Raw genomic sequence first — 17,059 nt, 5'->3', positions numbered from 1 at the left:
GTTCGTATTTGGAGCAGATGATGATAATAATAAAATGCTAATAACATAATAATTATTATTGCTACTACTTTTGGTTTAATTGGAAGCATTCTTTCTTTTGACTGCAAATGTCCCTACTGTCATACAAAGAAGTTTTTTGTTTAATTTTATGTAAGAAAACAGTCATTTTCACTCCCATGTACAGATGCAGCCATCTAGAATGCATATCAAACTTGACACGAGTGGTAAGCAAGTTGCAGTATCCTGGGCTCTGTTTTAGCATATGAAATGTATCCCTTCACTGTTCAAAGATCAATAGGTGGCACTTGTGTTGAGTTAGATAAAGTAGTAGTAAAGAAAAAGTAGCTTCATTTAATGTTCTTTTCTTAGTATGAAAATTATAATTATTGAAAATATATTGAAAACAACAGATAATTTCTGTTATAAAATACATGACCTAACTACAATGGTTGTGCATTTTTCAGACTATAAACTAGTCAAAACAATTACATTTTTAATATTGCAATTTGCCACGCAGTAAATATTTAAAGTCCCGCTGTCGTGTGTGGTTGTCACAGAAGCCTGACAGTATTAAATATTTATTTACCCATTAGTGCTTTCCTGCACTAATCATACTATATGCATTACTGCACTCGTGAAAATTTCATCAAATACAATAATTACAGAGCATTGTTTAGACACGATGTTGGTACCACATTGTTACCCCAACTCCAAATGAGATACTGTACATCTCAATTTAGTAAAACACTAATAGAATTACAGTTTTTAGATACATACAATAAACATAAGTAATTGTGTATCAATAGCAATTAGAAAACAGATAATTTTCAGATTGTGAATATTAAAAATATATTATACATAGTTTATATATAATTAAACATTAATATATTAAACATGAGTTTGTAGTATTCTGCTTTGAATGTTAGTACTTCACATAAATACCTACTGAATAGTACTGTATAAGCCCATGTACACCGCGATTATGCTATAGACTAGCCTCTGCATAACTGCACATAAACAAAAAGGTTTCTAAAAATGCAAGTAGGTAATAAAGAGTATTTAAATAAAAATTGTGAAAAAATCACAAATAGTAGCCTTTTAAACATCAGTGGTTTGAAAGAAAACAAAACCAGGAGGAACATAAAGAGTTGTTCATTTCACACACACACACAGAATCTCTCATTTTAACGGTTTATTTTACAAAACTGAAAAAAACATGATATATGAGATCCAAATAGAGATTCTGTTTTTCTTGATGTTCTAATTTGGTGACAAAGGACGTAATTACACGTGAAACAGCCTGTAGAGTGGAACTAACTCACAACTGCTTACAAATGTCCAGAGGCTTCGATATAACCTTACACAAACTTATAATTTAAAACAGAACAAATATATTACATCTCTCACCTTACATATTTACAGACTTGCATAACTCAATGCCCCCCAGCATTCTACAATATTTAGAAGAACCCAAAAACGTCTGTTAATATAATTGTTCACATTTGTTTGGTCAGATCTTCATCCCAGAACTTGCCAGTTGCTGTGATGAGTTCTAACTTTGTGGTTGGTTTTGCCATCTTTCAAATGTAGCCTTTGAGGGAGAGCCAAACCATTTTTACTGGATTTAAATTAGGGGAATCTGCTGGTTTTTTCCCAGTTTATTCCCTCTGCTTTAATACAAGTTATTGCTGCTGTGGGTTTGTATCATTGTCCTGAATGAAACGGTGTCTAGATCTATAATGTTATTGTTTTTAAGTAAACAGTACACCAATATATAAAAATGGATAATTTTAAGAAAAATACTAAAGTCTGTTAGTTACTGTCCGTGTTCTACCGGGTTTTTAAGGAGCAGAAACCACACTTTTGCCACAATGCCACAATTTATGACAATTATGACACAATTATGACAAAATGACTTTTATTTGTAATATTTTTTTTGTTTTGGTGTGTTTCTTGGTAACATAGTATAAGTTTTCATTCAGTGTTTTTTATGAATATTGTTTTACTTCCTAAACACTCCTGGTTCATTTCACTGGTTGATTTCACTTCCTTATATAATTTTAATTATTTGTTGTTTATATATACTATTTATAAAACAATAACAATGAATCAACAGTTTTATTTAAAAGTAGATTAAATATTAAATTAATATTAATATGAAATGTAGAAATAATTAAATTCTAAATAAATGAAATCACCTGAATAAAAAAGCATGTTTATGTTGTTACAGTGAAAAGCACAGCTCACATACTTTTTTTTTTTGCAAGGGAGAACCTCTGTAGTGTAGAGCTAGCAAATGTGAGAATGTTCCCCACAAAAATGACATTAAATAATATAAAAATATGAATTAAATTCCATATATATATAAAATGCATTTTATACATTTACATTTTCATGATATGATATCAATTGTATTGCTCAATATTGTGAGTTGTGGTAGTAACAGGACAACACCATGCCTCAGTACAGTATGCACACAGAATGCTTAGCGCTGGAAAGCACCAATAGGTTCCTAAACATGTAATATTGTAAGGACTTTAATAGTGCAGTACTTTAAGGATTCACTGGATGGCATATTGCAATATTACCATAAGTGTACTCATTTATCTGATAACCACATGCATCTGTAGTACTTTAAGATTCAATGCAACACCTGGCAAATTTTACAGAGTAGTGCAGTCCTACATTGGAGTATTCAAAAAAATTATAATGCCATGACACAGTACTGCCCAGGATACCAATGGGCCCTTCGTGCATTGCAGATTGTATTGTATGTATTGTATTATTAATAATAGTATTGTATCATTTGTTACACTGCGGCTGTGTTGTCTATGTTAAGCTGCTGTTGCACTGCTATTTCCCTCACGGGATCAATAAAGTATCTATCTAGATGGCAGTGTCTAAGGGCTAAGGAACTGAATCTGCTGCTGTATTACTTTAGTAAAACTCTTTGAAAAGAACAAGATCACAAAAGGACAGGGCATGGGGAAAATTATGACTGCTGCTACTCCATGTACCATGTGCAAATGTCTCACCTTCATTAAGTGTTAGAAAAAGGATGTTGAGTGTGATGCAGCATAGCAGGGAGCAAATGGGCATCTTCCACCTAGAGACACAGAGCAAGACGACTGTCAAGTCTAAATCCAAAATGTGGTGAAACAAAACATTTTAAATAAAAAACAAAACAAACTCAGCAAAGGAACGCTGAGGAAATTTCAGCAAAGGGGGACTTTTTTAGTAACCCTGCACTGTAATGAACAGTGCAGCAGCGCTGTCAGTGCCCACAGACATGGCACTCACCTCAAAATGGACTTGAGAACATCCCAGGCATCACTTAGGGGCTCCAAATAAATTCCCATCCTCTTGAATGAAATGACCATGTTGAAGAGATCAAAAGTTTGCGCTTTGGGGCTGCTGAAATCACACAATTCAGATGTCCCAGCTTCCTTCAGAGGCGGCTCTGGCGGGTCTCCTCTATCTCCGGCCACAGCGGCCCCTTGTGGCAGCTCCAGAGAAGCCACCACTCCAGGCTGCATCCTGCCTGCACATGCACAGCACGGTGGCATCAGTTAATCCTGTCACTACATCAGTGCTAGTTCTCTAACTTATTTTTTTTTAAAAGTATCTTTTTCACAGGAATTTCACCAATAGTCTGCTGTGTCCTGAGGTAGCTGGAGACACACAAGCTTCAATCAAAGCTAATTACATGAGTACAATACTGACATAATTGTAAAATAACTTACGTCTTTACCAACCACAAGTCAGTAAATCAGGTACTACATTGTTTCTATTGTGGATATTGCACTCTGTATACTGTATAACAGTCTATATAACAGTTTATACAGAGAGACAGACTTAACAAGACAAACAAGCAGAAGTTACTTCCACATTAACAATGAGAAAGAGCAGAAAAAGTCATCTTAATCATTGCATTTGTCCAGCCATTTACATCAGGGAAACAGGAATAAGAATGGTTGACCGTTTCGGGAACTTGTCAAAGATGAAAAAATTAAAGGTCTGTCCAAACAGTGATCCCTAAAACACTGACCTCTTTGCCTGTGTCCTTCAATAGCAGGGATTCAAGACAGCTGTGCTAGAAAAAAACGTCAGAATTAGATTCAACAATTGACTAATCATCTTTCAGTCTCATCACACAGTACATTTACAGGTTGCTGCCTATCCTGCCTCCTCTTTGTCCGTCATATTTCTACCTAATTATTCCCACTCTCTTCCTATTCCCACCTCCAGTCTCTTTCACTTGCGCCATCCCACCTTTTTCCCTCTCATCTCTGGTTTCCTTCTGAAGTGGGAGTTACTGTACATGAAGAGGCTCTATAGCTGAAATACTTCTCAGGATTAAATAAATCTCCTAACTTGTCCCTTCGCGAATGGCACACCGACTGAGCTCCCCGCTCTAATTTAGATGTTAATAAACCAGGACTGAATTCAGGTACCGTCTTCAACATTGATGCTAAACCTGCACGAATAGATGCCTTGACATTTGCAGAGCTAATCAGTTCTATATTCCACCGCCTTGTCAATAATTTACGGAACAATACATTATATAAGAAAAAATAAAAGTGCTGAATGAATTACCTAGTTGAACAACTTAACTGCAATTTTGTAAATATTCTGTTTACCGTACCGTGATGCCGTATAACCCGTATATCCTTGTAAAACGCACTTATTATAAGAGTGAAATTTAAAACCCTTAACTAACTGGAACAAACAGTTTTCTTTAAACGCCTGATAACAAAACATACAAAACAACTCCAGTACTTCAAGCTTCCGCAATAAGTTCGTATAGACGATCACAGAAACCATCGATGTACAACACCAAGAATTACACATGATTGCAGAATGTATCGATTTAGAGACACTAGTAGAGAAGATTTCACACATGGAAGTAGTACATACTGTACTGTACCTGTAGCTTAGACTTTATTGATCTTAGAATCACATTACTAAATGCTAAATAGAAATTGAAAAAGATATAGAAATAGAAAAGATAAAAACTTCATCTTACTAAATACTAAATGGAGCATCTTTTGAATATCAAATGAATAATAAGTGATATTAGACAATTTAACAAACAATTGAGATCCTTTCTAAATCTATGAAACATTTTGGCTAAATGTACTCAAAAACCATTCCAGTTTAAGGTGGTGGAACCTGCCCTGCAGCTTTGTGAGACTTATTGAGAATTTCCTGAATGACTTTAGATCCTCTGCAAGCCTGCTGTAGGTCTATCTGAGCACAAATAAATGGATAAAATTGTACAAAACAGAGCAAAAGCCTAAGATTAAAATTATTAATAGAAAATCTAAATATTGTTGTTAGATTAATCATTAAGTTCATAATCAATAAGTTCAGAAATCCAAGATGGAAACCCACTGATCATATCCAGAGCAGATGTGTGTAAATGTTTTAAAAAGACCAGTCCACTCAAGGCTCCTGGCCCTGATGCTATCCCTGGCCGTGTTCTGAAGGCATGTGCAGACCAGCTGGCAGATGTCTTCTCGGACATATTCAATCTCTCCCTAGCTCAGTCTATAGTTCCTTCCTGCTTAAAGAAGACCACCATTGTTCCTGTTCCTAAAAAATCCAGAGTCAGCTGGCTGAATGACTACCGCCCTGTTGCACTCACATCAGTTATCATGAAGTGCTTTGAGCAGTTGGTCGAAGCATACATCGCCTCCTCACTGCCTGACACCCTAGACCCACTGCAATTTGCGTGTTGCCAGAACAGGTCAACAGAAGATGCTATTGCCACTGCCCTCCATACTGCCCTCTCACACCTGGATAAGAAAGGAACATACTGTATGTGAGAAAGCTGTTTGTTGATTACAGCTCAGCATTCAATACCATAGTGCCCTCAAAGCTCGTCATCAAGCTCCAGGACCTGGGACTGAACACCTCCCTCTGTAATTGGATCCTGGACTTCTTGACGGAACGTCTGCAGGTGGTGAGGGTGGGCACCAACATGTCCTCTACCCTGACTAAACACTGGAGCCCCCCAAGACTGTGTACTCAGCCCTGTCCTCTACTCCTTATTTACCCATGATTGTGTCGCCAGGCATAACTCAAATTTCATCATTAAGTTTGCGGACGATACAACAGTCATCGGCCTGATCACAGATGGTGAAGAGTCTGCGTACAGGGAGGAGGTTGAAACCCTGGCAGCATGGTGCCAGGAGAACAACCTCTCTCTGAACATCAGTAAGACTAAGGAGATGATTGTGGACTATAGGAAACACCAGGGAGGAGATCACACACCTATCTATATCAATGGGATTGCAGTGGAGAGGGTCAGCAGCTTTAAGTTCCTGGGAGTTAACATCATGGAGGACTTAAGCTGGACCCACCACACCAACATCGTGGTCAAAACAGCATGGCAGCGCCTATTCTTTCTCCGCAGGCTAAAGACGTTTGGCATGCCATCACATATCCAGGCCAACTTCTACAGGTGCACTACTGAGAGCATCCTGACTGGTTGCATCACTGCCTGGTATGGGAACTGCTCTGCCCATGATCGCAAAGTACTGCAGAGGGTGATGAAGTCAGCGCAGCTTATTACCAGCTGTGAGCTACCAAACATCCAGGATATCTACTCAGCTAGATGTCTTAAGAAAGCCAGGTCCATTCTCGAGGACCCCAGTCATCCCAGTCACAAACCGTTTTCCCTTCTACCATCTGGTAAACGGTACCAAAGCATTCGGTCCAAGTCCAACAGACTACGGAACAGCTTCTACCTCCAGGCAATAAGACTGCTAAATAGCCAACTTGCAGCACCTTTAGCAAATCACCTGTAATGGCTACATGGACACACAGTTTTCACTGTATTCAGAATACTGCACTACTTGCATATATTAAATACACCATGGACACAGAGCATCTCTATTCATATTGAGTTTTATTCAATTTCTATTACATCTATTATTATGTAACTTTATTTTTTGTAACCTTAATTTTGTGATTTATGTGATTTTTTTTATTCTTGTGATTTTTGTGAGCTCGCAGAAAAGACATTTCATTGCCAGCAGCTACTGCTGCATGCTGTATTGTTGTGCATTTGATAAATAAACTTTGATTTGATTTGATCTGAGAATTTTAGAATTAAATTAATTCACAATCTGGGAATTTCAGAATTAAATAGCTCTCTTTTCATTTACAAAATATAATTTCACAAACTATGAAGATTGTGTCAAATATGTCTGTTTTTGAGCGGGTTAAGATACAAGTTAAGATATTACCAAAGGATATTTAAGTACAGTCTGGAGTCACAAAAAACATTGGCTCCCATTTTTATTTAAAAATAGTATTTATTAAAATTATTTTATTAGTGATATTTTCACAAGTTTCACAAGTGAACACAGAATCACCCGTGCAGGAAGCAGTAAGGATGACGGGTGGACTAAATTACTTCAGTTCAGTGTTCAGTAAATGTCATACAATATTATTCATGAATTCATATAATCCAGTACAAAATATTTCTTAAAATGTATTGGTTTAAAAGATTGTATAAAATAAAGCACAGCAAAACATAAAATAAAAAGTTTAGACAAATAGTCTCTCTTACATACTGTAGAGAACACACCCTTGGTCCATCTGACTCTGGTCTTCTCTTTGTTCCCCAAGCTTGTCTTCATACTCTGGTTGAGATGTTCTTCTCTTTTTATGCCCCAGAGCTTGGGAATTCTATCCCCAAGGATATCAGGGAGTCATCTTCCCTGAGCATCATCAGATCTAGACTGTCAACCTTCTTTTATATAATTAGAAACTCTTGTATTTAATTGTACTAATTCTATTATCTCCTCTCCTTGTAGTTTTTCCCATACAGTAAAAAGCTTTGAGAAGCTACTTTTAAAGGTGCTATATAAAAATAAAATGTATTATTATTAGTATTAATATCACATAAGACAGTACATGTTAATTTGTCTGATTTAAATTGAAAAAACAAAATGTTCCACCAGATGGCAGTGCCCACCATTATGTCTGAAAATGCTACTCTTAACTTTAGTTCAGGAAATTACGGAGGAGGTTTGAAGTTTCCAGATTGAGCATTCTTTAACACTGTCAGAATTTATTGAGAATGTATAACATAGGGCTAACAAAGTTCCCAAAGTAGGAAATAGATACACCCCAGACATCTCCTTCTTCACATCTCCTTCCTTTTCATGTCATTTCTAGTGTCTAGTGATGGATAGTACTGCTATGTGCTCTGAGATCACAATCATGATAGAGCTTTATTTGGGTATTTTAGTTTCAACCAATCTCTCTCTAGGCAGGAATTTCCTTGAAAATAAATTAGGTTTAGGAAATATTTTTGACCTTCAGCAGTCCCTGTTAAATCCTTTTCAGGTGGATCAGCTAAATCATTTTGAAGTTCATATCTTATTAACAGAATACATATATTGTGTAACAGACACTTACAATACAAACATTTTCTCTTTATAAATATCGACAACAGAATAATATGGCAATTAAGAGTCTCCATGCTTTCGGTGCCCATGAGTATAATAGGTAAAGACTGGGTTCAGTACTGAACCTCCCTTAACCATTACAATGTGTTGGGAAGGCAGGTATGTTTTGTGGAACAATATGGAAAGTCAGCATCATGAGCTGAAGAGACTGTCCATCATCCGGGTAGCTTCAGTCCAACTGCTCTATGTAGGCTTAGATTTTGACAGCTCTGGGATTTTAAATGACCATTCCCATCAGTTTATGCATACCTATTGACAAGAGGTGTAATACAAATATACAGTTGTAGCCTAATAAAAGATTTCTTAGGTTAAATTGTATCCTTTCAAAGAGAAAACACTGGATGTAGAGTGACATTAAAAGAAGAGGAGTTACTTCTTTATGCAAAGGGATGTGGAACAAGCCACTTCTACTGTCAAAGCTGATGTCCTGGCATATTTCAAGCAATGGCTGGATGAGATCCTTTCTCAATTAATGATGAAATACCAAATGGGCTAGATGAGCCAAATGGCCTCCTCTATATTTTGAGTATAGTGTAAACTGAGATAGCCAATGAGCTTTCTCATATCTTCCACAGTTCGAATTTTAGATCAGTTAAAACAAAATCCCAGAACAGAGAGAAACCCTGCCTGTTCACAAAGAACACTTAGTATTCCTCACATAATGCCATAACTCACAGTGGAAATCAGGGTCACATTCGTGTCCTTCAAGAATGAAAACATTGGACAGAGAGTTCATTGTGTGTGCACTATATTGTGAGAGACAATCCATTCAAGTTCCACATCAATTTCCATAGTTATGATTTTGTTTGATTTAATACAAAATCCATGGAAACAGTGTACCCCCACAGGTAAGCATACTTGCTATTCTTTCCATAATAGTGGAATTCAGGGTCACATTGATCTTCCTCTTAGACAGCATTCTAACACATTCTACGAGAAATCAATGGGGTTGAGATCAGGGCCTTGAGCTCATCTAGAAAGATCAGGCAGGCCGTTTTCATGAGACCAGTGATTTTGTTTTTCTTTCGTACTGTGTTCATGAGCCTTGGATATTACCTTTTGTGACAGTGAAATCGTGTGATTGTATGCTCTTCAGCTCTCTGAGTCCTACATCAATCAAGTTGAATATTAAGGGATAAATTTAGGTTCTGTTTTCTTTGTTGTACTTTGTTGTTTCCAACTTTATATGTTAATGTATAAATTAAACACTTCATCATGAATTCCCCTTCGCTGAGGCAGAACTGAATCAGGAAAATCTTTTTAAATAAATAGAAGTCAGGGAAAAGGTTAAGTGCATATATCAGAATTAATTCAACAAAACTGTATTGAGTTAAGTATAAATTGTGGGCTATAAATTGTGTGTCGTGGTGCAAATCAACAATATGTTAAGGATATGTGAGTAGTAGGAGTGCAGTGAAGCTCATTTAAAATTAGCAGCTTTGTTTTGATACTGGTAACAACTGCAGTGGATCTGTAATAAAAGTGTAACAACAATGGAAAGAATAATTCACAGATGGTCAACATTTTGCACCTCGGTTGTGTGTTTGAAAAGGAGCTGGGAGCTCAAATTTGATAAGTGCATTGCGAAATTAAAATGATAAAATGCTATCCACCAAAACCATCATTTCTTTCTGTTAAGCTCAACACAACTCTTCTTTTTGATTATTTGATGGAAGGCAGACTGTACTGTTATGCACTATAGTACAGCAAGCAATCAGTGGCGCTGTCAGTCATTCAAGTCAAGTCTGTCACTGAGCCAGGGTCTGTGCAATGCAGATTGCTGTGCAAGATTAGCATCAGGGACTTTGTGGTCACTAAGAAGTCACTAGGAACACCCTGACTTCCACAGACAAAGCAATGTCTCAACGGTCTGTCTATTACTAGCATCATAAAGGGCTCCATTGTAAAGCAGCAGACCTTCTTAGAGATTAAACTGTTCTGTACACTCTGGCGTAACTGAATGAGCCCCGGAGATGATGATTAAATTGGACTTGTAAAACTAATAAACTCCTGGAAATGAAAATCGATCTATTAATTTGATAGTGGTGGCGTGTGCTAGCCTAAAGCCAGTCAGCAATTCTATTTAATACAGCTGACCATTTGGAGGACAATATAAACAGGAGGGGTTTTATTTCCCAGCATTCGTCATCAGCTTAATGACTTGTGCTCCTTGTCAGGAGCAGGGATTTTTCTGCAGCAGGCAGACTAAGTTAATCAAGTCCTCTTCGACCTCGAAGAACTGAGCTGTCTTTGGCATCACCTGTTCTTTGTTGCTCTCGTCCAATTCAACTACCAGCCCATATACGTCCCTCCAACACGTCTGCCCTCAGGCTGCAGGGTCACATGTGGGTCATGAGGAGACAGTAGTATCGTCTGAATCTGTAGCATGACAGCTCAAGTGCTCTGGGCAGACATTCACTCCAAAGTCTCAGGAAGAAAAGTACCACTTCCCAGTTACTCAGTGTGTTGAGTAGCAGAAGTCATATTTCATAGAAAAATGTTTTTTTTAACAGAAGTACCATACCCTCTGAATATAAACTGTGATACCTTCAGTTTCCAAGATAAAATATTGAAATTGTAGAAAAGAAATAAGAAATGAAAAAAAGCTAATTATGCCTGTCCTAGACAATTTGACAATTTGCAATGATTAATCTACTTTATATCAATCTTTAATGGATTGACATGTAATGAAAAAGCAACAATCTAAGGTTTACATCAGTATCTCACTGGACATATACATTATGGTACTGACTTTTTAAATATTTAGCAGATGGGTTTTGAGTAGAAGGAACTATTATTCCTGCAGATAACAAAATACTGAGTTCATGTCAAGTGATTTCAGAAATTACCCATATACTCAGCGATTGCTACAGTGTATGAGTGAAAATTGGCAAAATAAGTGGCTATGAACCTGCATCAATTAACATTCAAAAAGACATCATTTTAATTAACGCAAGAACAGTAAAAGACACAATCACACTCCATCTGAGTAAAAAAGATGTCCTGGTTGCTGCTGGCACAATTAAAGGCTTGCGAGAAAAGTTGATCAGAGGATGAGATGCTTTGTTTCTACAATCAGCTGACAAGTCCAGAGAAATCAATTAACTTGCTGTGAGAGGAAGAGACCACATGCTAGAAGACAGAGGGTCTCCATGCTGGCTCAGGCCCATCAAATCCATCTAAGCTATCTACAGTATGTAATATAGTATTTTTCAGAGAGCAATGGCTACCGCACATGAAATTCAGAAAGAATTAACCCACACAGTAGCCGAATGACTGTGATATAATGTACCGGCCGCATGAAAAAGATACACATGCTTGGAGGCAGTTCAGGTGTAACGTTGGCAGCAGAAAGGTAAAGTTTCCATTCTTTGTGGGATAGGAGAACATATGAGGTGCTGAAAGAAAGATGCTGATGGAATATTTTGTTTACCGAGTCATTTTTCCATGACATGTCTCATGTGAAAACACATTTTGAGATGCCATGGTAAGCAACAGTTTTTCCTTTCAGTGCAAGCCAATCTGGAAACATCTACAATATGTTCCACTGGGACAATGCAGGACCCCAGAGTGCAAGGATTACAACGGCATGACTTGGTCAGATTTTCCTCCTGATCTGAGTCCAGGCATCAGGATACAGTCCGGACTGGTTAGACTGCCCTAGTGGCTACTGTTGCATGAGTGGCAGAAGATTCCACAGCAGACTTACCAGAGGCTATAGAGTAATAGAGTCTATTTGTCAGTGCTTAAAGAATTGAATTAATGCTCATGAATGTCATATGTGATACTATGTTGTAATATTCTCATTTGTTCAGTGTATAACATTTCGTGCTAAAAGTGATTTTTAATTGTTATTTGTGCTCACATTTTCTGTGATTTTGATTCAAATTAATGTTTATTTGTTTTATTAAATCAAATTGACCTTAGTATTGTGTTTATTAAATACAGCAATGTACATATTAATAACACTTCTTTTTCTAAAACCTTTTAATTAGCAAACTGTCACTGTTGATGTCAAGAAGACATTACTCTCTATTAATCAAAATAAATAATGGCACTTCGATAAAAAGCCTTTGTGTTACATCTAGTTCGGTGATATTGTGGTTAAATATAAGAGCACATGCCTTGGCCCAACAGATCTTTTATACTTTATTTTAAATATTGAATCATTAATCTTCACTGGCACTATACAACCCAGGGGTGTTAAGTATGCGTTTTCATGAATCGGCTTCTTCAGTCTTTTTGCATTCTTGTTATTTTGAGTTAGAGCTGTTTGTCTATGCTACCAAAGAACAGCTGTCAGAACCACTAGAAGCCATGCAATGGTCCCAAATTATTTAGGCTGATTATACCTCCCATTGCTAGTGAGAACATGAGTATAACAATTTTCTAGACACAGAATGTATGTAATAAGATATCTGCATTATTTATTAATTTAACACAAAGTACACACAAATGTCTTACTCAGAATTACATGATGAAAGAAAAAATAGGCTCTGATATGATGTCAGATGGTCATTTTTTAAATAAAGTGGCCTGCATTTTCAATTCAATTCAAAGGTCGATTTGTTTTCTGGGAGAACCGAGCACAACAACACAATATAACAATGATTAACAATGAAAAGTTCAGGACGAACAACATTTTAGTTCAAGAACGTATCTAATAAAAACATGAAATAACAAAATACATAATTATTTTACATTACTCAAAAGAGAAATTGTTTAGGGGATAAATGATTACCTACTGTAGGTGGAAGCTACACATTGGTGGTGGTGGAGGGGAGTCCCCATTACTTGTAAAGCGCTTTGAGTGGAGTGTCCAGAAAAGCGCTATATAAGTGTAAGCAATTATTATTATTACTCTTATAATTTTGGTCACTGAGGTGTTTCCAAGTTGGGAATAGTGCAAACTCACAGTGGGGTGGTGTCACACACTCCGTAATGCTACAGTATTGGCCTTCTTGAGAGCCCTTTGCTTGTACAGTGTATTTAAATTGCAGGGGGGTGCTCACCCTGCGGTCCATGTGGGTCCTAATGCCCCAGTATAGTGACGGGGACACTATACTGTAAACAGGCGCCGTTCTTCGGATGAGACGTAAAACCGAGGTCCTGACTCTCTGTGGTCATTAAAAATCCCAGGGTGTTTCTCAAAAAGAGTAGGGGTGTAACCCCGGCGTCTTGGCCAAATTTCCCATTGGCCCTTACCAATCATGGCCTCCTAATAATCCCCATCTATGAATTGGCTTCATTACTCTGCTCTCCTCCCCGCTGATAGCTGGTGTGTGGTGAGGGTTCTGGCGCACTATGGCTGCCGTCACATCATCCAGGTGGATGCTGCACATTGGTGGTGGCGGAGGGGAGTCCCCATTACCTGTAAAGCGCTTTGAGTGGAGTGTCCAGAAAAGCGCTATAGAAGTGTAAGCAATTATTATTAATTATTAAAAGATTAATCTGATTTACTCCACTGATTTTGCTGCTTACAACTTACAATACAGATGTTACAGAAACAACAGGGAAACCCCCCATGAAACACTTTCAATAAAAGATTTTCTGTTGAAATTCAAAATAGATTTTTACATAGTTATCACACTGTTATTTGGTTTGATCAAAGATATAGGACATGCAGGATTTTTCTCAAATGCACAAACCATGCATTTAATGTACCACTGTAAGGATTGTGTTATTGCATAAATAAATGGCTACACTTGCCTCTTTCTTCTGTGGATTTTTTTTCTCTTTATAATGCCTCAGCATCAATCCTCATCTCATTACAGAGAGGGCCATGCTCAGGCACGTTTGCATCTTCATGCTACTGTATATTTGTTCCCTTCGTCTGTTTTGAACGGTTTGCACAAAAGGTCGGCGCTTTTGTTTGTGTCTTGTTGGGGTTAGTCTTTTTAAACCTTTTGATTTCTTTACATACAGTATGTGTATTGGATTGTGAAATACAGGAGGTGTCTGCAGGCCCTCTGAAATTCCTCATGTCTACTGTATGAATACAGTAGGTGACAAATAATCACCTCTATCACTCTGCCCCTCTGTGTGGACTTTCTTACAAAGCAGTAAGACAAATACATAATATGGTCTCATTTCCCCTCAAGAGGATCATCTACCCCAGGATACTTGTTATGCTCGTCTTCCAAATGTACTTGTATGTCTTGTTCTAGACCACAAATTCAATTTCCTCTCCTGACATTATGTCCTGCTATGTCGTTTCTCTATAAAGCAATCCTGGTTCCACTTGTGCACTTGCTAGGTGACAGTTTTTCTCCATGTGTGTATTGATTTCAAAGGAAGCAATCCTGAGTTGCCTATATTGCTGCGGTTGTCAATGAGTTGATGTATTACGGCATCCCTGCCAGATTATGGATATCTCCTCAATACATCTCTGTCTCTTTCACCATATAACTCCTTTTGTCCTGTCACTTCATAACAGGGGCATATTTGTGCAATTTGATTCGTAGATTGCCCCTATTTATTTCACAGCATGCATGTAGTGCTGACCATTCATGTGGAAGAAATGTTTCTATGATACACATTCCAGTAGCCTGAAAGTGACTTAGAGACTAGTGTTTTCTTGCTTCCTAATTGTTTCAGAATGTAAAGTGAACAATTCCTATAAAAACTGCACCATTCTTCTGCCTTCATCCGAAACTGTCATTATTAATAGAAGTAGCAGTGATTTAACTCACCTCAGCTTTTAGGGCACGAAAAAGCATTGAACTGTAACAATGTCTTTAGGTCCCAATTACTAGAAGCGTTGCCTGTTCTCTATAAATTCTAGAAGCTAATAGGAAGCTAATAGGAAGCTAAACTAAAAACAATATCGGTCTTAAGAGAAGTATTGTGCATTAGTATCTTTTGATTTCAATTTTAAAATGTAGGCATTTATGTTTTTTTCAGTCGAGTATTAGAAAATTTTGAACAATCATTTTGTTTGCTGCTTTGCTGCCAGCGCAATTTTATGATCTCTCACGTGCTCAGCAGATACAGTAAATCGTCACCTGAAAGAACGCTTGAAGTACTCAAGGCTGCAAAAAAAAATGCTATACTGCATATTATTACGAAGGGGCTACATCATTCACCAAAAGGTGATACAGTACCTTTGTTAAATACACCACTGTGTCGTTGCAGAGTCTGCTGAGCACTGTCATTCCCAGTACTCGAAAGTGTACCTGGAAATGCGCGGTACTAAAAAAAAACGTATTTTTGTGAAATCTCCCGCAGTTATGTGAATTTATAAGATCCGGTTTTTTTTGTGCATATGCTGTGTGTTAACAAAATACGGGTGGGTGTACAGTACAGTATTTTTGGCTCGCACTCCACGCGCTGGGTCCCTGACGTCTCCCTCTCTCTCACTCTCACTCTGTGACTCGCTGTTTGTTGTGAAAAAGGCAACCAGAGAGCTGCTGCCGCCTCAACGTGATGTGAGAGGTGGCGGAGCCCTTGCCTCCTGTGCTCCCATGCCTCCAGTCCCGGGGAGACGGGTTAGCTGCTCGTACCCGTGTCAAGTGCTGTTGCAAGATAAAGAGAAACAAATACATTTAGCGGTATCGGTCAACAGCGGGACAGCTTTAGAAAGACGAAGCGCACATCAGGGAGAAGGACCAAATCAAAACTCCGACAAGATCAACAGATCGGTTCTGACAACTTTGCTTTTTGATTCGCGTGTATGCATTTTGAACTCAACTCGTAAAACCGGAGACTGGGATTTGGAAAGTGGAATTCGTTTCTTGAAGAGGTTGCTAAAGCCAAGCGCAGAGGTGAGTTGAAGGGATGCGCTACTGGTACTCCAGCTATTATGACAATATGACTAAGGATGCGTCAGCTGTTGAGGCTGGGAGTCTTTTGTATGTTATGGGTTTTGAACACAGAATGTTAGACATTAGAGTATTTTCTGCTGTGTATTAAGTCACCTTATTTCACTTTGTTTTAATGAGAAAAAGGCGCTCTTTAGAGGCGGCATAGCCGCAGTTTGGAATGTAATCCTCCTACTCTTTTTTTTTACGTTTGAAGTGTAGAACTCGGAAGAGAGACAATTCTCCATCGATAACTGAAATATTGTAACGAGAAGAAAGTATCATATTGAAAAAAGAAATCCTTAGAGCACAGTTAAAGATGAATAGAGTTATTCAATTTCTGAAGTTTTACTTTTTTATTATTTTCCATAAATTGAAGATGGAATCACCTGAAGCATTCAGCTGAGCTCTGAATCGTATTAGCTTCTCAAGGCAGCATGGCAGTGGTGATGTTTATAGTGTACCCGTGGAAAGGGTAATACTGTAGTATCAATTTTTCTGGTGTTAAGAAGCACCCACCAAAACCTAGACACCCTTACTTTTTCGGGTGCAGTAAAAAGTTTAGAGTTCAAGAACAATGTTTACACTACAGAAAAAATCCTTTTAATTCTTTCCAAGCATTATTGTTTCCAAAACTAGGCAAGTAATTGTATTAGACCTAAGTTAACACACGTCCTAGTAATTAGTAATGTTTTTTTATTTTTTATTTTATGGAACCTACATTGATAATGTCAAACACAAGAGTAGGCTTTTGTAAAGCTGCCTTTAGCTTTCATA

General features: G+C 37.6%; 2 protein-coding genes across 10 annotated transcripts in view; one reads left to right on the top strand and one right to left on the bottom strand.

Moving 5' to 3' along the window:
- zfyve27 (zinc finger, FYVE domain containing 27) overlaps window positions 1-4,803 on the bottom strand; it is a 32,318-nt gene extending 27,515 nt beyond the window's left edge. For 2 of the 6 annotated variants that reach the window (XM_088635300.1, XM_088635306.1), the window contains exons 1-4: window positions 4,646-4,803; window positions 4,049-4,093; window positions 3,301-3,541; window positions 3,036-3,106 (exon numbers count right to left, since the gene is read on the bottom strand). In XM_088635300.1, coding sequence (XP_088491426.1) covers window positions 3,036-3,106; window positions 3,301-3,536 — 307 coding nt within the window. In that variant the 5' untranslated portion in view covers window positions 3,537-3,541; window positions 4,049-4,093; window positions 4,646-4,803. Of the gene's footprint in view, window positions 1-3,035; window positions 3,107-3,300; window positions 3,542-4,048; window positions 4,100-4,596 lie in introns of all 6 variants that reach the window. The other 4 variants (XM_088635304.1, XM_088635305.1, XM_088635302.1 and 1 more) reach the window with 4 other exon arrangements.
- A 10,843-nt stretch (window positions 4,804-15,646) lies between these two features.
- The window catches only part of LOC148661479 (zinc finger matrin-type protein 4), a 66,313-nt gene continuing 64,900 nt past the window's right edge, over window positions 15,647-17,059 (top strand). Inside the window, exon 1 of one of the 4 annotated variants that reach the window (XM_088635298.1) lies at window positions 15,647-16,246. In XM_088635298.1, the coding sequence (XP_088491424.1) occupies window positions 15,947-16,246 (300 nt within the window). In that variant the 5' untranslated portion in view covers window positions 15,647-15,946. The remainder of the gene's footprint in view (window positions 16,247-17,059) is intronic. The other 3 variants (XM_088635297.1, XR_015939545.1, XM_088635299.1) reach the window with 3 other exon arrangements.

Source organism: Lepisosteus platostomus, chromosome 6, assembly GCF_059453375.1.
Source record: "Lepisosteus platostomus isolate fLepPlt1 chromosome 6, fLepPlt1.hap1, whole genome shotgun sequence".
Lineage (NCBI taxonomy): Eukaryota > Metazoa > Chordata > Actinopteri > Semionotiformes > Lepisosteidae > Lepisosteus > Lepisosteus platostomus.
The sequence above is the reverse complement of the archived record's forward strand: the minus strand, read 5'-3'. Positions and strand labels throughout refer to the sequence as shown.